General features: G+C 37.9%; 1 protein-coding gene across 4 annotated transcripts in view; it reads left to right on the top strand.

The window, feature by feature from the left end:
- The window catches only part of Ric1 (RIC1 homolog, RAB6A GEF complex partner 1), a 119,014-nt gene that overhangs the window by 33,539 nt on the left and 60,475 nt on the right, over positions 1–25,000 (top strand). For all 4 annotated transcript variants that reach the window (XM_070033252.1, XM_070033250.1, XM_070033251.1 and 1 more), the window contains exons 2-3: positions 10,846–10,953; positions 23,818–23,897. In XM_070033252.1, coding sequence (XP_069889353.1) covers positions 10,939–10,953; positions 23,818–23,897 — 95 coding nt within the window. In that variant the 5' untranslated portion in view covers positions 10,846–10,938. The remainder of the gene's footprint in view (positions 1–10,845; positions 10,954–23,817; positions 23,898–25,000) is intronic.

The following is a 25,000-nucleotide window of genomic DNA, read 5'->3' as shown; positions in this document are numbered from 1 at the left end:
AAAAGCCAGAGGTGGCATGGTGGTTCAAGTGGTAGTAGAATGCCAGCCTTGAGCAAAAGAAGCTCAGGGACAGTGCCCAGGTCCTAAGTTCAAACCCTAGTATTAGCAAAAAAAAAAAAAAGTACTAAAAAATTCTACACTATCATCCATATCTATATATTTGTGTATATGTGTATGTATATATGCTTATTTATTTTGTGCTGGCCCTGGGGCTTGAACTCAGGGCCTAGGCGCTGTCCCTGAGCTGCTTTACTTAAGGCTAGCACTCTACCACTTGAGCCACTTCCGTCACAGCTCCACTTCCAGCTTTTTCTGTGTATGTGGTACTGAGGAATGGAACCCAGGGCTTCATGCCTGCTAGGCAAGCACTCTACCACTAAGCCACATGCCCAGCTCTGTTTGGGGTTTGGTAGTTATTTGGAGATAATATTCTGGTGGACTTTCTTGCACAGACTGACTCTAAACCATGATTCTCTGATCTCATCCTCTTGAGTAGCTAGGATTATAGGCATAAGCCACTGATGCCCAGCTCATCCAGCTCAAAAGGGATGTTATAAAAAGGTTTAGTATATCTGTCAGATTGAGGTGCAATATGTGGAACTTCATTGATGGCACAATTCATTTCTTTTTATTTTTTTAAAATTTAATTTAATTGTCAAGGTGAGGTACAGGATTACAGTTACATAAATAAGTAGTGAGTACATTTCTTGTCTAACAGTGTTACTCCCTCTTTTTTCTCCTACTTTCCCTCCTCCCTAGCCCCGGTGCCCTTGATTTATTTCTCTTAAGAGTATTGTAAAAAGATTCAGTTTGGCTGGGTACCAGTGGCTCACACCTGTAATCCTAGCTACTTAGGAGGCTGAGATCTCAAGATCACAGTTCAAAGCCAGCCCAGGCAGGAAAGTCCATGAGACTCTTATCTCCAATAAACCACTCAGAAAACTGGAAGTGGCTCTGTGTCTCAAGAGATAGAGCACTAGCCTTGAGCACAGAGTTCAAGCCCCATAACCGACCAAAAAAGAAAAAAGATTCAGCTTGGAGGATGCAAGTACTGAGTATCCATAACTCCATAACTTGAACCCTCACCAAGTAGCCTACGTTATTGTCGAAAAAGTTATTGTTATACAAATTAATCCTGCTTACCAGAAACAAAGTTTTATTTCATGTTCTTTATCTTGAGTACTGTGAATGCTGGAGTCATTGTTTTCTATAATTCTACTACCTTTGAGGTTGAGAAGATTGTAATACTTTTTTTTTTTAATTTTTTTTTTGGTTCCTGTCCTGTGGCTTGGACTCAGATCTTGGGCACTGTCATTGATCTTTGTTTGCTCAAAGCTAGTGCTCTACCAGTTGAGCTGAGACACAGCTCTACTTCCAATTTTTTTTTTTTTTTCCTCTAGTTTATTAGAGAGGAGTCTCATGGACTTTCTTGTCTGGGCTTGCTTTGAACTGTAATCTTCAGATTTCAGCTTCCTGAGTAGCTAGGATGGTAAGGATGAACCATCAGTGCCAACTGGATTTTCATACTTTTAACCTTGCTTTTGAGGTACCATTTACTTTTTTTTGTATATTTTTTATTTTACAGAGGGGTTACAGTTACATGAGCAAAGAAATGAGTCCATTTCCTATCGAGCATTGTTAGCCCCTCTTTTTTTCCCCCCTACTATCCTTTTCCTCCCCACCTCCCTAACTCCTCCTGCCCCCAAAATTGTAAAGTTCGTTTTCAACATAGTGTCTTGTACATCTCATTGTTACAATGGGTCATTCTGTATCCTTATTTCAGCATTTTATTATTTCTCTTCCCCTCCCCAAATTAGAAAAATGTATATACAAGATGCAGGGCACCAAATATATTGAAAACAGGAGTAATACCATGGGGGAAGAACATTAAAAAAAAAAGAAACAAATCACATAGTACATTATAAGTACATTAAAAACAACATCAAGAAAGATAAAACCTCTTGTGTCCTATCTTGGGGTTCATTTCGCTTAACATCATCTTATATGGTCATATGTACATAGCTTTGACCTTTTCTGCTTGTCCTAGACTTAAACTAGTTATTGTAGATAAGGGAAAGCATGGGACCTATGTTTCTTTGGGCCTGGCTTACTTCACTTAATATAATTTTTTCAAGTCTTTCCATTTACTAACAAATGGGGCAGTGTCATTCTTTCTGATGGAGGCATAGAATTCCATTATACATATGATATATCTATCTCTGTCTATCTGTACATACATACATACATACATACATACATACATACCACATTTTCTTGATCCATTCATCTACTGAGGTGCATCTAGGTTGGTTCTGTAACTTAGCTATGGTGAATAATGCTGTGATAAACATAGTTGTGTTGGTATCTTTAGTATGGCCTTGTTTGTGATTGTTTGGGTAAATGCCTAAAAGTGGGATTGCTGGGTCATAGGGGAGCTCTATGTGGTCTTTTGAGGAACCTCCATACTGCTTTCCAAAGTGGTTGAACAAGTTTACATTCCCACCAACAATGCAGTAGGGTTCCCTTTTGGCTATATCCCCTCCGGTATACCATTTACTTTTTGAGAGGCATATTTTCACAAAATTAAGGCCAGAGAAATACTCACAGATCACACAATTTAAGCACAATTGGTGATATCCAATGTGGAAGTACTGAGAGTTCCTCAACTAAGCTGCATAATGTGTGCTTGGGAATTAAAGTTTTTGTTTTTGAAAATTCTTTTTATTTATTGACTGCACTTGGTCACAAGTACAAGAAACAAATCCACAAGTAAGGCAAGCTTGCTTTTATTTATTTTTTTTTTTGCGGGGGGGGGGGGGTCCAGTCATGGGGCCTGAACTCTGGGCCTGGGCGCTGTCCCTCAGCTCTTCAGCTCAAGGCTAACGCTCTACCACTGAGCCAACTTCCCAGCCCTGGGTATACCAGTTTTAATGTCCATCAACAGTATTCAGGAGTTCCCTTTTTTTTTGGGGGGGGGGTCTGGTCGTGGGGCCTGAACTTTGGGCCTGGGCACTGTCCCTCAGCTCTTTAGCTCAAGGCTAGCGCACTACCACTGGAGCCACAGCGCCACTTCCGGCTTTTTTCTTTTTAGCTTATGTGGTGCTGAGGAATTGAACCCAGGGCCTCATGCATGCAAGGCAAGCGCTCTACCACTGAGCCACCTTCCCAGCCCTGAGTTCCCTTTTTTCACATCCTCACCAACTCTTTTTTTTTTTTTGTCAGTCATGGGGTTTGAACTCTGGGCCTGGGTGCTGTCCCTCAGCTCTTCAGCTCAAGGTGAGCGCTCTACTACTTGAGCTACAGCACCACTTCTGGTTTTCTGGTGGTTTATTGGAGACAAGAGTCCCACGGTCTTTCCAGCCCGGGCTGGCTTTGAACCATGATCCTCAGATCTCAGCTTCCTAAGTAGCTAGGAATACAGGTGTGAGCCACCAGCGCCCAGCTTTACCAACTCATTTTATAATTAGGTCCATGTAAGTGTGTTAGTAATCTTTCATTGCTGTGACCAGCTTAAGAGAGTAAAGATTTATTTTAGCTCAGAGATTTTTGCCTGACATTGTCTGGCTTCATTGCATTGGGCCTAATGCCAGATAGAAGTATCATGGCATAAGGGCATAGCAGAGGATAAGAGCCACCTTAACAGATGCAAAGCACTGTCCTATAATGGTTTTGATTTGTGTTTCCTGATAATTATCTACCAACCATGTTTTTAATGTCTTCTGTGGCAAGATGTCAGTTTGAGTCCTTTGCTCATTTTAATCTTTTAAGATCCTCAAATGTTTTAAATATTAACTCCTTAATTGTATATGTGGTTTTGAATGTTTTCTTCCATTTCATAGGTTAATTTCATTTTGTTGATTGTTTCCTCTGTTATGCAGAAGCTTCTTAGTTTTGTATAGTCCCAGTTATGATTATTTTTTGTGTCAGCACTGGGGCTTGAACTCAGAGCATGGGTATCTCTGCTCAAGGCCTACTACACTACCATTTGAGCCACACCTCCACTTCTAGCCTTTTGCTGATTAATTGGAGATAAATGTCTCATGGATTTTTCTGCCTAGTCTGACTTTGAACCATAAACCTATATTTTAGACTACTAAATAGCTAGGAATATAGGTCTGAGCCCATGATGCCTGGCTAGTCCTAATTAGTTTTGCTTTTGTTACCTGTACATTTTATGTAATTTAGTACTAATTATTTTTTCCCCTTAACTAATTGTAAGGAGCATTATCCTGTTTTCTTTCAGAATTTTTATGGTCTAATTTAAGTGTTTAATTCATCTTCAGTTAATGTTTTTGGATGTGGTAGCCAGCATGTTTTTACTTTTTTCTGTGAATGTCTGGTTTTCCCATCATCATTGTTAAAGACTGTCATTTACTCATTGTGTAATCTTCCTGGGTTTGTTGATTATTATTTGACCATATATGCATATGTAGGTTTATTTCTGGACTCTCTAATGTTCCATTGGTCTGTGTGTGATCTTAAGCCAGGACCATACTATTTTGATTGCTTTGGGTTTATAATATATTTTAAATCAGGCAGTGTTATCCTCCAGCTTTATCTTAAGATTGCTTTAGCTATTTGTGGTCTTTAGAGTTCTGTATGAATTTTAGGATTTTAAAAATTTCTATGAAATTGATTACTATGGGTTTATAATGTTCTTTGAGATCAAGTAGTATGATCCTTCTAGCTTTGTTTTGTCTTGAGAATGTCTTGGCTATTTGTGGTCTTTTGAGTTCTGTATGAATTTTAGGATTTAAAAAATATTGTGAAAACTTTCATTAGGATTTTGATAAGGATTACATTGAATTTGTCCATCACTTTGAGATATATATAGAGCTTAACAGTATTTTCTTTCAATCCATGAATATGGTATATGTTTCTGTTTGTGTCAACCTCAATTTCTTCCATAAGTGTTTTATAGTTTGCAGTATCACCCCCCCCCCCTTGGTTAAGTTTATTCCCACTATTCTATTTTTTGACATTGTTTTAAATGAGATTGTTTTTCTTAATTTCCTTTTCAGACAGCTTTTAAAAAATATAAAATTTTTGAATAGTTGTACAAAGAAATTTGTTTAAAATGTCAGTTTATGAGTACAATGTATCTTGTTCAATGTCACCTTTTCTTATTCTCCTCCCATCTGTCCCTCCCTTACCTATCCCCTCTCAAGCTACTTGGTTCCATAAGTTGACTGACTACTATGACTATATTCTCCCATCCTTCCTCCTCTGTGTTCATCTTTTTGCCTTCCCTCTGACCTTACCCACACAGTTTTAAGTAATTAATAAAGAGTGATTTTTTAGTACACTTTTTTTTTTCTTTTTGCCAGTACTGGGGTTTGAACTCAGGGCCTAGGCACTGTCCTTGAGCTTTTTTGCTCAAGGCTAGCACTCTACCACTTGAGACACAGTGCCACTTCTGGCTTTTTCTGTTTATGTGGTACTGAGGAATGGAACCTGGGGCTTCATGTATACTAGGCAAGCACTCTACCACTAAGCCACATTCCCAGCCCCGAGTATACATTTTTTTATTCTGCAGTTTTCTTGTAGTACTTCCTATTATCTATAGCACTTTGCGTAAAGCAGATGTTTTAAAAAGATTTTCTAGAATTAAAAGTGTCAAGATATCTGTCCAGTGTGTAGAAATTTTTTTTTTTTTGGTCCACTCGTGGGCCTGAACTCTGGGCCTGGGCTCTATCCCTCAGCTCTTCAGCTCAAGGCTAGCGTTCTACCACTTGAGCCACAGTGCCACTTCCGGCTTTTTTTTTTTTTTCTGCTTATGTGGTGCTTAGGAATCGAACCCAGGGCCTCATGCATGCAAGGCAAGCGCTCTCACACTGAGCCACTTTCCCAGCCCCGTGTAGAATTTTTAAAAGGTTTAATTGGGAGATTTTTTTTTTTTGTCTGAGACCAGGACTTGAATTTGTTATCTGATACTTTTGCTCATTGGTTGATGTTCTGTCATGTCTCCCACGCTGAAGAGGTTTTTTTTTTTTTTTTAAATTGGAAATGTTTTAATGTGACATATAATAATAAAATGGCAATACTAGCCGGGAGCTGGTGGCTTGCCCCTGTAATCCTAGCTACTCAGGAGGCAAAGATGAGGATTGTAGTTCACATCCAGCCTGGGCAGAAAAGTCCCTGTGAGACTCTTACCTCTTAACCACTAAAAAACCAGAAGTGGAGCTGTGGTTCAAAGTGGTAGAGCTCTAGCCTTGAATAAAAGAGCTCAGGAACAGTGCCCAGGCCCACCTCCTCCCCAGTTCAAGCCCCATGACCGATTCCTCCCCCCCCCCCCAAAAAAAAGAGGCAATACTAGATTACAACCTAAATTCTTTAATTTTTATTTATTTTTTGTTGGTTGTGGGGCCTGGGCCTGCGCTGTCCCTCAGGTCTTCAGCTCAAGGCTAGTGCTTTACCGCTTGAGCCACAGTGCCACTTCCAGCTTTTTCTGCTTATGTGGTGCTGATGAATTGGACCCAGGGCCTCATGCATGCAAGGCAAGCACTCTACCACTGAGCCACCTTCCCAGCTCCTATAGGCTAAATTATGAAAAACCTAAAATTAGGGTTATATGAATATGTTATTTGGTTTTCATTGTTGTAACAAAATATCTCTAAAGTCAGTTAAAGGGAAGATTATTCAGGCTTATGGGTTTAGAGGCTTTTGCCCAATGTGACTAGGACCATTGCTTTGAGTTTAGGCCTAGCAGAAACATCATGGCAGAAGAGCATGGTTGAGCAAAGCTGTTCACCTCAGTGTAGACAGGAATCAGAGAGAGCAAGGAGATATCAGAGATAAAATATATCCTTCAAAGGCATTCTCCCAGTAACATACTTTCTCCAACTAGTCCCCTACCTCCTAGTAGTCCATTCAGCTATGACCTATCCATGGATTAATCTATTTATGAAGCTAGTGCACTTATGATCAGCCACCCCCCCAGTAGTACCATCATCTGAGGATCTAAACCATACAATTAAATGAACTTTTATTACATATATTTCCAATTATATTGAGAAAATAGTACATGGTAAAGGTTCCTACTTTATTAGTTCATAGTGTATGGAAATTTAAACTAGTGTATAGTCATTGAACCAATCAGATTCTTAGAATGTGTTTCTATTGACAGGAAAGGAAGCCACAAAAGAAAAAAAAACAATAGAAACAAATTTAAAGAGGGCATTCCAGCTATGACCCTCTGAGTCATTGACATGATCCCTGTTGTAATAAACATTACTTTCCATAATTTAAGTTCATGTGTCAGGATTTGAAGCATGAAAACACCTTTCAGATTCAGTAGACATGGTGGTCTACTCTTACAGTTCCAAACCACAGGAGTTGAAGAGGAAGATAGTTTGAGCCTAGGAGTAAACTGGGCAATATAGTGGGACATTGTCTTAAAAGCAAACAAACACAAAATAAATTAATACTTTAAATAGAAACTGGTAGGACTGTTTCCATGAAAAGACACTTGCTTCACGAAAGAATATAAGAATGGAAACAGTGGTATAAAATATAATCTTTTAGCTTGGTGGCTCATGCCTTGTAATCCTAGCTACTCAGGAGGCTTGAAGTTTGAAGCCAGCTTGGGCAACAAGTCTGTGAGACTATCTCCAATTAGTCAGCAAAAAGCCGAAAGTGGAGTTGTAGCTCAAGTGGTAGAGTGCAAAAGCTCAGTGACAGTGCTCAGACCCTGAGTTCAAGTTTGTAAATTGTAAATTGTTTAGAAATAACATCATCATACCTCAGAAGGATTTCCTCTCTAAATCAGAACAGTTGGAGAATTGAAAAATAAGAACTATTTTGTCACTATTAATGTTTAAGCACTTATATATGTTACTTAAAATGGTGAACTAGGAACTTCATTAAAGCATTCTACTGGTATTAGTTTATTAGGCTTAAATTATTTAATTAAGGTAATTTTTTTGGTAGTATTGGTGATTGTGCTGAGGACCTAATGCTTGCTAAGCAAGCCCTCTATCACTTGAACCACACTCACATTCCTTTTTTGCCTTAGTTATTTTTCAGATAGAATTTCATACTTTTTTTTTTTTTTTTTTTTTTTTTGCTATGGCTGGCTCTTTACTACTTGAGCCACATCTCCACTTCTGACTTTTTGCTGGTTAACTGGAGTTAAGAGTCTTTTAGGGTTTCCTACCTAGGCTAGCTTCAAACCAATATCCTCAGATCTCAGCTTTCTGAGTAGCTAGGATTGTTACAGGTATAAGCCATGGGTACCTGGCTCTAGACCTTTAGTCTTAAAAAAAATTTTTTTTTATTATCTTTTAAGTGGTTGTACAAAGAAGTTCCCATACTACAAAACAGTACATGAATACAAAGTGATAACATTGTCACCCATGGGTCCTAACCCATCCCTTCTCTCACTTTTCTTTTCTTCTTCTTTTTTTTTTTTAATTGAGATTGGGTGGTTACATAAATTTCATAGTATTGTGGAATAGTGATACTTAGTTAAAGTCACAAACACATTGTAACCTTCACAAGGCAAATTGTCATTATCATTGTTATAAAGTTTGTGAATTCTATGAGCTTTGACAATACAATTATTTCTTCCACAGCAAGTGATACTTACATTTCTTTCCTTTTGCTTAGTGTATGCTGTTCCCTCTTTCCCTCTCATTTCTCCCTTCCCATCACTGTCTTTGGGTTGCTTAGTTCATTTTTATCTATGTCCAGTGCAGCTGATGTTAATACTTTTAAATGTGTGTGCATGTGTGGTCTTGACCAGTTTCAGACCACACCCTCCTACTGTACCTCCTCTGTAGCTGGGATTATAGGTTTGCATCATCACGCTAGCAGTGAAGGTCTTGCTTTATCTTTAATTTTGAAAATTATTTTGCCTAGTCCTAGTTCCTTTGCATTGCTATGTAGATTTTAGAATCTTTCTGTCTGTTTCTATGAAAGTTCTTGCTGGGCATTTTAGGAAATCACATCAAATTTTCAGATTAGTAGGGAAAAATTTCCATCCCAACAACACTGACTTCTGTAGCTCATCAACTTGCAGTGCTTAATGTTTTAGGGATATTTGCAATATAGTTTATTGATTTCTATTCTGAGTTTCTTCATCCTATTGTCTTTTAGTTTAATTTGGTCCTTTCTCTCTCTCTTTCTTTTTTTTTTTTGTCGGTCGTGGGGCTTGAACTCTGGGCTTGCGCGCTGTCCCTCAGCTCTTCAGCTCAAGGCTAGTGCTCTACCACTTGAGCTATGGCACCACTTCCAGTTTTCTGGTGGTTTTTTGGAGATAAGAGTTTCATGGACTTTCCTGCCTGGGCTGGCTTTGAACGGCAATCCTCAGATCTCGGCCTCCTGAGTAGCTAGGATTACAAGTGTGAGCCACTGGCACCCGGCTAATTTGGTCCTTTTTCTTAGGTTGGAAGTTGAGCTGCTTGATTTGAGACATTCCTTCTTTATAAAATTGTCATTTTAAGTTATAAGATTTTTTTCCTTAACAATATTAACTTTTTATGTGTTCCAATTTTGTCTTCACTTAGTAGTAATAATTTGCCAGGTGCTGGTGCCTCATGCCTATAATCTTAGTTACTTAGGAAGCTGAGATCTGAGGATCACAGTTCAAAGACAGCCCGGGTAGGAAGTTCCATGAGACTCTTATCTCCAGTTAACCACCAGGAAAAAGGAAAGTGGAGCTGTAGCTCAAAGTGGTACAATTCTACCACTTGAATGGAAAAGCTCAGAGACAGTACCTAGGTCCTGAGTTCAAGCTCCATGACTGATCCCCCCCCCAAAAAAAAGTAATCATTTAATTGAATCATAGGTTACTTAGAGGTATATTAATTTCTTTAAAAAAATATGGTACTGGGAGCTGGGTTTTGGTGGTTTACACCTGTAATTGTAGCCACTCAGGAGGCTGAGATCTGAGGATTGAAGACAGGAAAGTAATGAACTACAAAAAATGCTGGATATTGGAGCTGTGGCTCAAGTAGGAGATTGCTAGCCGTAAGCAAAAGGAGATCAGGGACAATGCCCAGGCTCTGAATTTAGGCCACAGGACCAGCATAAACAAACAAACAAACAACAAAACCCCTCAAAACACAATAAACCCAAAACAAAAAATTGTTTTGTTGACATCGTATGTTGAGTGCTTTCTTCTTCTGTTTATGTGATGGGTTATGTTAATACTCAAATGTTTTTGCATACCTGGGATATATCCCATTTGATCTCATTATGTCCTCATTCTTTTTTTTTCCCTTCTAGTCCTGGGGCTTGAACTCAGGACCTAGGCACTGTCCCTGAGCACCTTTTGCACAAGGCTAGCACTCTACCATTTGAGCCACAGCACCACTTTCGGCTTTTTCTGTTTATGTGGTGCTGAGGAATCAAACCCAGGGCCTCATGCATGATAGGCAAGCACTCTACCACTGAGCCACATTTGCTAATATTAGAGAGTTTTGCAACCTGTGCATGCGAGATTTAGGAACTGAAGGTTTTTTTTTTTTCCCCTCGTAGATCTTTGGTTTTGGAAATAAAATAATACTGGCCCTCATAGAACAAACTATGAAGTATTTTCTTGGCTCTGTCTTTAGAGATTTTGTAGAGAATTGGTGTAATTTTATTTAAAATGTTTCATTTATTTCACCCATGAACATATTGGACCTCGTTCTTTCTGTTTCAGAAAGTTATTAATTGTTGATTTAGCTTCTTTGCTGCAGTTCTGACAGATTCTTGTGTTGGTTTACATGGAATGTTAATAGCGGATGATTTAATAGTAGTTTCACTAAACTTTTAAAATAATTTTAGGATATTCTGTAAGTTATTTGAAATTTTGTCAGTATATATTTGTATGAAACATTAATAAAAATACATTTTTTTCAGCCTAGTGTGTTAATTGTAACCTACAAGGAACCTGCAAAATCATCAACACAGTTTGGATCCTACAAACAAACTGAATGGAGGCCAGATAGTACCATGATAGCAGTGTCAGTAAGTAGATTTTCTAACTTTAATAGTGTTTTTTATGAAATCATTACAGTACATTTCAGTTTGATTCTTATAGATGATTTCCCTTCAATCTTTCAAATACAGAAGCGTTTGTCTTCCAGTGTTAGGAATTGCTATATCTTCTGTGTGCCTGTATTTCCTATATTCTTGCACTTACTGTCTTCTCTGTTTGCTTTACTGTTTTTGCCATTTTTAAAAATACACTTGTATCTTTTTCTGTGTGATCTTTTGTTTTGTCCTTGAAGTCTAATTCAGTTTTTTAAAGCTTTTTGCATGGTGCTATTGTGTTCATATTCAGTTTTACCCTCCATTTAAGATACCCCACAAAATAATGAGTTTTATAATAAGCTTGTTTTATACCAAATTTTCATATCTATTTTGAATCTTTCTGCATTTATATTTTGTTCAATTTGATGTGTGTAGAAGTAGTTAATCTTTTTTTTAACTTACATTTTATCATTCTCATCCTAAGGAGTGTCATTATTACCTAATTTGCAGTGGCAGTATGTATGTTTAATACTTGCTGATCACTTCCTGCATAAGTTTGCATATGGATCATCTTATCTGCTTGCATGTATCATCTCATTTAATCTTTTTTTGTTTTTTTGTTTTTGTTTTTGTTTGGTTGTGGGGCTTGAACTTGGGGCCTGGGCACTCTTCCTGAGCTTTTTTTGCTCAAGGCTAGCACTCTACTACTTAAACCATATTGCCACTTCCAGCCTTTTCTGTTTATGTAGTACTGAGGAATGGAACCCAGGGCTTCATGCATGCTAGGCAAGCACTCTACCACTAAGCCATATTCTCAGTCTTTTTGTGGTGGTGGGGATCCAAACCAGAGCTTTGTGCTTGGACCCTGGTGGTCAACCACTGAATGAAACCACTAGCCTCTTAACCACTAGACTAACTTGCCTCTGTTTTCAATCTGTTTCTAGTCCACCCCATAATATGCTAGCTAGATTACTAATTTATAAATGCTTTAAATGGCTAAAAAATTGAGTAATGCTTTACATAGCAGAGTTTGAAGGCTTAAGAACCACATATCAAATGTACTCTACAACCCATTTATATACAGTCCATGAACTAAGAATAGTTTTTATATATTAAGTTATCAAAATAAAAAGTATCTTGTCATACTTGAAAATGACAGACACTTAAATTTTAGTGTCCATGTACAATTTTAGTAAAACACAAACATCTTCACATACCGATTTGTTGTCTACAGCTTCTCAAGGCACAATAGCAGATTAAGTGAGTAGTATTGCTGGTAACTATATGGTACTGGTAGCACCTGGGTGCTCTTCCTGCACTCTTCAGCTCAAGGCTAGTGCTCTACCACTTGAGCCACAGCGCCACTTCTAGTTTTTTTCTGTTTAGGTGGGGCTGAGGAATTGAACCCAGGGCCTCATGCATGCGAGGCAAGCACTTTACCACCTAGCCACCTTCCCAGCCCTTGAAGGAACAGTCTTTTCTTTTCTTTTCTTTTTTTCTTTTTGGTTGGTCATGGGGCTTGAACTCTGGGCCTGGGCGCTGTCCCACAGCTCTTCAGCTCAAGGCGAACACTGTACCACTTGAGCCAAGGCGCCACTTCTGAATAATCTTTAACACCATTTTACTCCCAGTGCATTTCTGTTCAGTCCACTATAAACTATAGTAATATGGTTCCCATTAGTATATCAAGCTCTGCATATTGTGACATTTCACATTTTTTTGTTACTAATAAATACTCAGGTCAGGGAAAGAAGGAGAGAAAAGTAGATTTTTGAATGTCATGCTTTTAAAGCATATATGACTCTAGATTGATTTATTGAAAAGCGGCAAAGCATTATGTGTTATGCAGTTAATTACGCTGTCACGGACAAAAAATACATTGTAAGTTGATATAATCAAACTTAGCAGTCATTACAGTATTTCCATTATTAGAAAATACAACACTGTGAGCTGGGAAGGTAGCTCAGTGGTAGAGTGCTTGCCTTGCATGCATGAGGCCCTGGGTTTGATTCCTCCGTACCACATAAGCAGAAAAAGCTGGAAGTGGTGCTATGGTTCAAGTGGTAGAGCGCTAGCCTTGAGCTGAGGAGCTGAGGGACAGTACCCACGCATGACCAGCAAAAAAAAGGAAAAAAAGGGAATAAATATTGCATCATAAGAATTTTTTTTTCACAAAAACAAAATAAGCAAATGAAAGTACATTCAAAATAAGTTTGTTTCTTGAAGTGAAACTCTTATAGTATTGGTCTCTTGTGTATTCGAATGGTCAGTGTGGAATGTGAATAACAGAACCCTTCGTATGAGTAGTCTGTGTAGAACAATTCCAGATGAAAAAATTCTCAAAATTTGAAAAAAAATTCAATATTCAGTACAATCTGAAAGGAATTCATTATTGAGTATACATTAACAGATGGTATTAAAATACTATGGGGGCTGAGAATGTGGCTTAGTTGTAGAGTGCTTGCCTAGCATGCATGAAGCCCTGGATTCGATTCCTCAGTACCACATAAACAGGAAAAAAAAAAAAACAGAAGTGGCACTGTGGCTCAAGTGGTGGAGCACAGAAAGGCTCAGGGATAGCACCCAGGCCCAGCAAAACATGGAAAACATCGATTCTTTTTTTTTTTTTTTTTTTTTTGTCAGTCATAGGGCTTGAACTCTGGGCCTAGGCGCTTTCCCTGCACTCTTCAGCTCAAGGCCAGTGCTTTACCGCTTGAGCCATAGCACCACTTCTGGTTTTCTAGTGGTTTATTGGAGATAAGAGTCTCATGGAGTTTCCTGCCTGGGCTGGCTTTGAACTGTGATCCTCAGATCTCAGCCTCCTGGTGTCTAGGATTACAGGTGTAAGCCACCGGTGCCCGGCGGATTTTTGTTGTTGTTGTTATTGGTAGTGGTAGTGGGTTTTTTTGTTGTTGTTTTGTTTTTATTGTCTTTTATGTGGGGACAAAAGAGGGCACAGGAATAGAAGGAGGAAGGATGAACAAATGCAGTCAGTATTCAATATACGCTATGTAAAAATAAACTATATACCCTATAGGGGAGACAAAATTGGGAAAATAAAGGAAGGGGTTACATTGTCTATTGACTTATGGGATGGTAACCCATTTGTACAACTCCTTAAAAATAATAATGAGGATAATGAGGGGGTGGTTGGAAGCGCCTATGAAGCAGAAAAAGAATTAGATTTTATAGTTTGTGAAAATGTAAGGCATTAAAAGCTTCTTGCATAACATATATAACATTATAAAGTATATAATACATATATATATATATATATATACATGTATATATGCATGGTAGGAAGATCTTATTGACAATGGTTCCTATACTTACTGTAGTGGTCTTGAAAAAACATCTATCAGTATTATTGAATAATTTTTTTTTTTTTTGATTGTGGGACCTGAACTCTGGGCCTGGGCACTCTCCTTGCACTTTTCAGCTCAAGGCTAGCACTGTAGCACTTGAGCCACAGCACCACTTCTAGCTTTTTTTGTTTATGTGGTGCTGAGAAATCAAACCCAGGGCCTCACGCTTGCAAGGCAAGCATTCTACCACTGAGCCACCTTCCCAGCCCTTGAATAATCATTTCTTTAACACCATTTTACACCTCAAATATCTGCTAATGATGATATCATATGGTCTAAAGGATAGAACTAAATCTCTTGAGGTCTAAATCTCTTATGGTCTAAAGGATAGAACTAAATCTCTTGAGGTTAACCAGAGGTAAGACAAATCTTCAAACCAATTCTAATCCAACTCAGTCCATAACAAGATTGAAATCATCAGCTCCTAATCATAATAATAATTGGAGTTTCTGAACATAACTGTCATAATCTACAATTCTTCTGTCTACTGTATCTGAAATAAAATCTACAAATACAAATTGCCAGACAGGTGAACAAAACAAGATCATAAGATCTATGACCAAAGACGAAAGATGATAGAAGATACTGAAGTTAGGCAAGAACTTTAAAATAACTATGTTCAAGAAAAATAGAAGGAAAAAAATGTACAGATATATCACCACAGATTTTATTTAAAAAAATAACAAATGACCAGGCACCGGTGGCTCATGCCTGTAATCCTAGCTACTCAGGAGGCTGAGATCTGAGGATCGCGATTCAAAGCCAGCCCCTGCAAGAAAGTCCAGGACACTCTTATCTCCTATAAACCACTAGAACACCAGAAGTGGCGCTGTGGCTCAAGGGGCTTGAGCTGAAGAGCTGAGGGACAGCACCTAGACCGAATTCATGCCCTACGACCGACAAAAACAAACAAAAAAGCAAATGGAAATTCTACAAGTAAAATACAGAACCTCAATATTTCATACGGATCAGACTGGATATAGCAGATGACAAGTTTTGGTGACTTTAAGAAACATAATAGAAAATAGCCATAATGAAGCACAGAAAAAATGAGGAACAGGGAGAAGAGCTATCATTAGACATGTGGAGTTACCACAAAAGGCTAACTGATGTCCTAGAAAAAGAGAAAATGGGGCAGAAGTATGGGAGACATAACAGCTATGAATTCTGTTTTTTTTTGTTTTGTTTAGTTTTTGTTTTTTTTTGTTGGTTGTGGGGCCTGAACTCTGGGCCTGGGTGCTGTCCCTCAGCTCTTAAGCTCAAGGCTTGTGCTCTACCACTTGAACCACAGTGCCAATTCCGGCCTTTTCTGCTTATGTGGTGCTGAGGAATCGAACCCAGGGCCTCATGCTTGCAAGGCAAAAGCACTTTACCACTGAGCTACCTTCCCAGCCCAACAACTATGAATTCTAACGATGAAGATAACACTCTACATTCAAGAAATTTATAGAATTACAAGTGGGATAGATACAAAGAAAATTATAAATGAGCATATTATAACTAAATTCTGATTTCAAAGACAGTCAAAAGTAGTAGTAGTAAAAAGCTTACATTACTTTAGAGTATCAACAATGAGTCTTGACTTCTCAGAAGAAATATAAAAACAGTGCTCTATTGGTTCATGGCTGTTATACTTCTTGGGAGGCTGACTCTGAGGATTATAGATTAAAGCCAGCCCTGGCAAGAAAGTCTGTGAGTCTCTCTCCAATTAGCCAGCAAAAAGCTAGACTGGAGGGCCAGGAATATGGCCAGAAGTGGTGCTGTGGCTCAAGTGGTAAAGTGCTAGCCTTGAACAAAAGAAGCGTAGGGACAGTGTTGCAGGCCCTAAGTTCAAGCCCCAGGACTGGCAAATAAATAAATACATAAATAAGTAAATAAAAGATATTCTTTAAAACAATGCAACATTGTTCAAAATATTTTTTTCCTCAGATTACATCCTCATTGTTTATACATTTGGAATTCGGTTATGATATTGCTTGTGTTGTTGGGTTTGATTTACTACATTTGTTTAGAATATGTTAATGAGGAACTAATATACATTTATTGTTATTGTAAGAAAATACCTCAGAATTTGAATTGATTCTCTTTGATTTTCTTTGAGAGTTTTTTTTTAATTGAACTTGTTTCATAAATGTGTGCTATATTTCACCAATTAAGCCATCTTGATTTTCTTTGTGGGAAGGATAGATTGCAATTTCAGTCTTTTTAATTATTTAAGATACCTGTTATTTTTCAGTGAGGTTTGGTAGTTAGTAAAGTTCAAGGAATTTGTTCATCCTATCCAGGTTTTCAGATGTGACCTCATTTAAAAATTATTTTTGCCAGTGCTGGAGCTTGAGCCTAGGAGTCTAGGAGCTGTCCCTGAGCCTCTTTGTGCTCAAGGCTAGTGCTCTGCCACTTGAGCCACAGAGCTACTTCCAGCTTTTTTATTGTACATAAGAGTCTTATGGACTTTTTTTTTTTTTTTTTTGTGGTAGTGGGTCTTGAACTCTGGGCCTAGGTGCTGTCCCTCAGCTCTTCAGCTCAGGGCTCTACCACTTGAGCCACAGCACCACTTCCAGTTTTCTAGTGGTTTATTTGAGATACGAGTTTCACAGGCTTTCCTGCTCGGGCTGGCTTTGAACCTCGATCCTCAGATTTCAGCCTCCTGAGTAGCTAGGATTATAGGCATGAGCCACTGGCACCCAGCTTCTCATGGACTTTTCTGTCCAGGCTGGCTTCAAGATGTGATCTTAATCTGATCAACCTCCCTAGTAACTAGGATTACAGACATGAGCCACCAGTGCTTGGCTTTATTAATTTTTAAACATATTTTATTTAAAAATTTTAACCAGTACATAAAAACAAACATTGAACATAGTTATGTGGTACCACTTGGTTAAAAATTATGTGTTTTGAATTCATGATTTTTTAATATATGTATTCATTATATCATTTAACTCAAGGTAAACCTGTTTTAAGGAATGATAATCCCAAATATTTTTTTTCTTGATAGTACTGTGGTTTGAACTCAAAGACTCTTACTACTTGAGCCACATTCTCTACTCTTTCTGCTTTAGTTATTTTTCAAATAGGGTCTCACATTTTTTCCTAGGGCTCTCCTTGGATTCATTCATCCTATCTCTGGCTCCCACATAGTTGAGATTATTGATGTGGACCACTATGCCCAGCTTGTTCTTTGAGGCAAGGTCTCAGTAACTTTGGCCTTGAACCCAGTCCCCTGTTTCAACCTTTCACATAGTTGGAATTACATGGATAATCCACCTATACAATTAGTGGGGTTTTTTGTTTTGTTTTGTTTTTTTTGGTCAGTTGTGGGGCCTGAACTCTGGACCTGGGCACTGTCCTCAGCTCTTCAGCTCAAGGATAGCGCTCTACCACTTGAGCCACAGCGCTACTTCCGGCCTTTTCTGCTTACATGGTGCTGAGCAATCGAACCCAGGTCCTCATGCATGCAAGGCAAGCACTCTACCACTGAGCCACCTTCCCAGCCCTGTTATTTCTTTATATAAACATATAAAATCTTTTATTTAGAACATTATTGTTTTCTACTGAGTATTAATACATCACAGCTTTTCTGTCTAGCTGCAAGCATAGTGGCGTCCATCAACTATTGCCCTGACCTCATTCCTTTCCCTCCTTCCCTCCTTCCCTCCTTCCCTCCTTCCCTCCTTCCCTCCTTCCCTCCCTCCCTCCCTCCCTCCTTCCCTCCCTCCCTCCCTCCCTCCCTCCCTCCCTCCCTCCCTCCCTCCCTCCTTCTCTCTTTTTCTCTTCTTTCTTAATGTTCTTTCTCTTTTTATCTGTTTTTTCTTTTTCTTTCTTTTTTTTTTTTTTGTGTTGATCGTGGGGCTTGAACTATGGGCCTGGGCACAGCTCAAGGCTTAAGCCACAGCACCACTTCCAGCTTTTTCTGTTTAATGTGGTGCTGAGGAATCGAATGCAGGGCCTCATGCATACAAGGCAAGCACTCTATCACTGAGTCACCTTCCCTGCCCCTCTATCCTTTTTCTTTTCTTTTTAATTTTTCTTCCCCTTCTCTCCCTCCCTCCCTCTCTCCCTCCCTCTCCCCCCCTTCCCCTTCTCCTCTCCTCTTCTTTCTCTTTTCACTTTCTCCCTCTTTTTCTGTGGTTTTCTTTCGTTTGCTCCGTCTCCCTCCCTTTTTTCTTCGCTTCTACAAAAGGAACTGGCTCTATAACCTCAGTTTATTTCAGACTCAGTTTAGTCCAGACTGGCCTCAGTTTCATGATCCTCCTGCCTTGCCTCCATTATGCTGGGATCATTATTCTTTTATTGACTCTAGATTATACAGTTATGTTGCCGAACTCATTTCTTATAGTGATAATATTTTTTAGGGGGCTAGGTCAGTATTACTAACGGTATCAAATTCACTAATTCAGAATTTATTTTGTGTGTTTAATTTTTTCTTCTTTTCTATTTTACTGATTTTTTACTCTTATCTCTGTTTGCTTCCCCTCTCCCTGCTTAATTTGAGTAATTGGTTCATTTATTTCTCATATTAGGCAGAAAGATGATGTCATTACTTTAAGAATTTCCTTTTCTATAATATAGTTTATTTAAAGTGACATGTTTTCTCCTTGGACTGTTTTAGCAGAATTCCGAACACTTTCATAATGTCAAAATATTTTTACTTTCCTGTTGATTTCTTTTCTTTTTTTTTTTTTTTTTTGGGTCCGGTCTTGGGCCTGAACTCTGGGCCTGGGTGCTCTCCCTCAGCTCTTCAGCTCAAGGCCAGTGCTCTACCATTTGAGCCACAGCACCACTTCTGGCTTTTTTTCTTTTTGTTTATGTGGTGCCGAGGAATCAAACCCAGGGTCTCATGCATGCAAGGCAAGCACTCTACCACTGAGCCACCTTCCCAGCCCTCCTGTTGATTTCTTGATTTACAATTACTTAGAAGTATGCTATTTTAGAGCCTGGAGTACTGACATGAGTTTGTAAATCTAATGAAACCAAATTCTTAGATTCAGGTCCAAATTCCAGATATATGTTAGGCCAAATAAAGACATATGGTGAAGGATAGAGAAAGAAGACTTTTATTACATGTTAATCATGGAAAGATAGTACTTTAGTACATCTTTAAGCATCTTCTGGGGGTATGGATATTGGTCTCAGGTTAAATAGGAAGAATTGAGAACAAGATGAACAAGTTATGCATACACAGCAGTTCCAAATTAAAGGTATGGCTTGGCTGACGATTAGCTCAGTCTTTGTCTCTGAAGGTCTGGTAAGTGGTCTGTTGCTTTTAGCTGTTCTTTTCAAATAGTAAGAAGATGGCATTGCCTATCAGCCATTTTCTTTACAAGTACTTATCAGTGAATCCTGTCTTGGAGCCCAAGGTGATTATAAAGAGACTGCAGGAGGGAATAGCTGAGATTAAGGGGTATAGATTAAAAAGTGACAGGAGCAGAGTATCCAGCCTTTAATGAAACAGACCCAGTAAAAGCATCTTTTAACTTGCCTCTTACACTAGCACTTCGGTGGAAGCAAGAGGATTGTACTCCATTATAGACTAACCATAAATACACAATGAGACCCTGTGTCAACTAAAACCCAAACCAGAAACAAAGGATGCTACTTTAGTTTAAAAACACTTGGAGGTCTTCCAGAATCATCCTTTATTAGTCTGTAGTCTAATTTTGTTGATGTCAGGAAAATAAATCATATACATACAATTTTTAATGAATGTTAATTGGGGACTCTATCTTAGGACCCACAAAGCCTTACAATTAGTTGATTTTCTCTTTTCTTTCGTTCTTTTTTTTTCTTTGTTGTGAAATTTTTTGGCTTTATGTTCATATATATATATATATATATATGTATATATATATAAATTTTTTTTTTTGGTCGGTCGTGGGGTCTGAACTTTGGGCCTGGGCACTGTCTCTCAGCTCTTCAGCCCAAGGTTAGCACTCTACCACTTGAACCACAGTGCCACTTCCAGCTTTTTCTGCTTATATGATGCTGAGGAATCAAACTCAGGGCCTCATGAATGGGAGACAAGCACTCCTATCACTGAGCCACCTTCTCAGCTCCAAGATAAAAGTCTTACAGGTTTTTTCCTCAGGCTGGTTTAGCACTACGTCCTCAGATCTCAGCCTCCTGTATACCTAGGATTATAGGCATGAGCCCCCCACCAATACCCAACAATTTATAGTTTTTTATTGGTCAGTCATGGGGCTTGAATTCTGGGCCTGGGTGCTGTCTCTAAGCTCAAGGTAGCACTCTACCACTTAAGCCAACTTCCAGTTTTCTAGTGGTTAATTGGAGATAAGAGTCTCAGAGATGTTTTTGCCCTGGCTGAGTAGCTAGGATTAGAGGAGTGAGCCATGGTGCCTCATCAATTTATAACTTTTAAAATCACTTTCTAAGGGCTGGGAAGGTGGTTTAGTGGTAGAGTACTTTCCTAGCATGTATGAAGCTGGGAATTCGATTCCTCAGTACCACATAATCAGAAAAAACTGGAAGTGGAGCTGTGGTAGAGTGCTAGCCTTGAGCAAAAGAAGCTCAATCAGGGACAGTGTATATAACTTCCTGAGTTCAAGCCCCAGCACTGGCCAAAAAAAAATTTAAAAAATTTAAATCATTTTCTAATTTTCTAATCTTGATGTGTGTGTGTATACAAATGTAAGATTATTATCTTAGGAGTGGTATCATTTAGGAAGATTAATTTTATGAATTTCTTATTTTGAATATGTATAATTATAAAAATGAAAGCAAAAATGCCATTTATCAGCTGTTGTAAAAAATCTACAAATACCAGTCTCTTATTTCATTCTTACTTGAAATCTGATGACAGTATGTTGGAATGGAAGATAACATATCTAGTTCATCAAATCTTTATGTCAAATTAATATGAAAATACTTGTGATACATCAGGTATGTGGAGCCAGATTATAATACTGTTTTCAGAAAGGAAAATAGAATAGGCAAGAGATGGGTATGCAGCTTAATAGTAGAGCATTTGCCTAGCATGCATGGAGATTGGTTCAATCCTTAATGTTGTAAAACTTTATTTTTTTAAATTGAGGCAAATCTGTTTATTAGACTGTAATTAATTATATATGTCATTGAGATCTGCAAATATACACATTTGTTATAAGTAGTCTGAAGTATATAGTTAAGATGATTGATACAAAATACTCATATGAGCTGAGTGCTGGTGCCTCACATCTGTAATCCTAGCTACTCAGAAGCCTGAGATCTGAGGATTGAGGTTCAAAGCCAGTCCAGACCAGAAAGTTTGTAAGACCTTTATCTCCTATTAACCACCAGAAAACCAAAAGTGGTGCTTGTTTTGGCTCAAAGTGGTAGAGCTTCTAGCCTTGAGTGAAAGAGCTCAGAGATAGTGCCAGGGACCTGTGTTCAAGCCCATGACCAAAAAAACAAAATACTGAAATGGTAAATGAAGATATAATTTCACCTAATATACTGTGTACATAAAATTTCTACATGCTAGTCCAAAATGATCTATTCTCCCTGGCTAGTATTCTAACTATTTTATCGTCTTTCTGAATGGATTATTAGCATTTGATACTGTGAAATGTTGGACTTTCTGGCCTTTGAATGACTAATGATCCAGTCAACATTTGTATGTTAATGTTACCTATCTTAAATGCTAGGCCAGGCTATGTTACTTTTCTAGATCATAAAGTTTAGAAGTCACAATTTTATGTAATGGTAATGATATGTGGGTGAGTTTTGCTTTAGTTTGATTTGAAATCAGTTTTGTTTTCCTCCATGTTCTGTTTTTTAACAAGAACATAAAATTGCCATTTAAAATTAAATAATCTTTGCTAGGCAATTGTCACCCTTTTCCCTTCATCTCCTAACAAAATTGAACTATCATTTTTGAGAATACATTTTAAAGTAGTAAAGTTTATAGTTAAAAGGCAAAACAAACCTGGCTTTGCTGAAGCATTTCCTTTGCCATTCCTTTGAGTGAAAAACAGGAAACTAGTACTGGAAAGAAATTGAAACCTTGATGATTTTCTTGATTTTGTTTGTTTCTTCTTTGGACACATGCCTATCTGCCTCTAAAATGATAGGAATTCAGTATTAATGAAAAGCAGTGTTGGAAAAACATTTGCTACTTTCCTCCATTATTTTTGAAAATGCTTGACTAGAAAGTTATGTATATAGTGTTATGTATTTGTATAAGCTTAAAGTGGATCTCAAATCACAGTTACATGTGCTGTGAGCATATAATAACACCTTGGTTTTTTTGTGCAACACTTTGTTTTTAAGTACAATTTTTATTTAAAAATATTGCATTAACTTAGGAAATTGTTTAAAATTATTGTTGAGATGTTCATACTTTGTAAATCGGAGGTTTAAATTTTGAAAATTAAAAGTTTGTTCTTTTTTTCTTTTCTATATCACAGACATTTTATAGTGAGTGAGGGGCAAACCTTGATTTTGAACTATGTAAATTTGCTGTCTTTAAGGCATATAAATATATTTGAATAGAATAAAGTATTTTACATACTGTTAGCATTGTGCTTTACAAACTAGAATAAAAATCTGCCATATTATTGCAGTTTAAAAAGTTTTGTGCCCGGCATTGTGGCTCACACCTGTAATCCTAGTTACTCAAGAGGCTGAGATCTGAGGATCACGGTTCAAAGCCAACCTAGGCAGGAAACTCCGTGAGACTCTTGTCTCCAATAAACCACCAGAAAACTGGAAATGGCACTGTGGCTCAAGTGGTAGAGCACTTGCTTAAGCTGAATAGCTCAGGGACAGTGCCTGTGCCCAGAGTGCAAACCCCACAACCAAGAACAACAAAAAAGTTTTGTGTATTTTGCCATTCACTTTTGTACTGTTGAATAGTATAATTTGAGAATATCCAAACTAATGGTTTTGATTCTTTGTCTATGAAATGTTGTCAAATCTATAAAATCCTCTCTATTCATATAGGTTATAGTGAAACAAAAGAAATCATAAGCACAAGTATCACTATGCTGTAATTTTTCAGAGGGAAGGTGGTGGTTTTTCTGTTTTTTTCTTTTTTAAAAATTTCTGTAGTCATGGGGCTTGAACTCAGTGACTAGGTACTATCTCTGAGCTCTTCTTGCTCAAGGCTTAGCATTCTATCACTTTGATCCATGGTGCTGCTTCTAGTTTTCTAGTGGTTCATGGGAGATAAGCGTTTCATGGACTCCCCAAGCAGGGGAGTTTTGAACCACAATCCTCAGATCCCAGCCTCCCGAGTAATTAGGATTACAAGTGTCAACCACCAGCACCCAGCTTTTAAATCTGTTTGGTTCTTTTTCTGTAGGTCGTGGGACTTGAACTCAGGGCCTGGGTGCTGTCCCTGAGCTCTTTGGCTCAAGGCTAGTGCTCTACCACTTTTGAGCCACAGCTCCACTTCTGGGAAGGTTTTTAAATGAAAGTTAATTTATGGTAAGAATATGTAAAATTAAAACTATGATAAATAAAGTTAAAATGTAATGTGATAAAATTTCTCTTACAGACAGCAAATGGCTACATCTTATTTTTTCATATTATATCTTCAAGAGGGGACAAGTACCTTTACGAGCCAGTATATCCCAAGTAAGTTGGTTGATTTTCGTTCGTTCAATATATGATTTGCATATTTTGTGTTCTGAAAAATAACTTTCTTTAAAAGTAAATCAGCATTTCCAAAAATAGCATTGTAGAAATTACTAAGTCTTTGAACTGTCATTTCTTGAATAAATTCTTGAACAATTCTCTAATTAAATATTGAGGAATACATTGTATCTTTTCTTAGACATTCAGAATGATTATTAATAGTAGTTACTATTAACAGTAATATACTCCATGTCTACCATTCTCCAGGCTCTATTAGAGAATCTAAGAGATAAGAGGAAGATGTAAAAGTTAAGTTTCAGACACATTAACCTGTTTTTATAAATGGACAGAAAAAGAGACAGTTGTTACCTCTCAAAATTTGGAGGTTTTTTGTTCTTTAAAGTAGGTAGTATTTATAATTTGCACTTCTTTTTCCCATAGCATGACTTCTTTTTTGTTGTTATTGTTGTTGGACATGGGGCTTGAACTCTGTGCCTGGGCACAGTCCCTCAAGGCAAGCACTCTACCACTTGAGCCACAGTGCACTTCCAGTTTTCTGGTGGTTTATTAGAGATGAAGTCTCACAGACTTTCCTGCCTGGCTTTTTTGAACTGTGATCCTCAGATCTCAATGCCTTACTTTTAAGATAAAAGATAGCATAGATTTAAAGCATAACATCTTTAGCCAAGCTACTATAATATTAGCTGAAAAATAAAGGTATTTATAACATTTCTAGATGATAGCATACAAAGTTTAATAGTTGTATAAAAATCGGTGTAAAGAAGCCAGGTGCCAGTGGCTCATGCCTATTATCCTAGCTACTCAGCTAATATCTAAGGATGACAGTTCAAAACCAGCCTGTGAAGAAAATTCTGTGAGACTCTTTATCTCTAACTAACTACCAAAAAGCCAAAAGTAGGGCTGTGGCTCAAGTGGTAGCACAAAAGTTCAGGGACAGTTCTCAGGCCCTGGTTTCAAGCACCAGGATGGTCACACACACATACACACATGCCCCAATGGGAACAATAGAATAATGAATATTCTATTTTTAAATGAATTCCTTGAAAAAGTTTCTGAAAATTAGCAAAAAAGAAGAATATGTG

This window comes from Dipodomys merriami, unplaced genomic scaffold (genome assembly GCF_024711535.1).
Source record: "Dipodomys merriami isolate MVZ:Mamm:240054 unplaced genomic scaffold, mDipMer1.0.p SCAF_22, whole genome shotgun sequence".
In the NCBI taxonomy this organism is placed as follows: Eukaryota; Metazoa; Chordata; class Mammalia; order Rodentia; family Heteromyidae; genus Dipodomys; species Dipodomys merriami.
The sequence above is the reverse complement of the archived record's forward strand: the minus strand, read 5'-3'. Positions and strand labels throughout refer to the sequence as shown.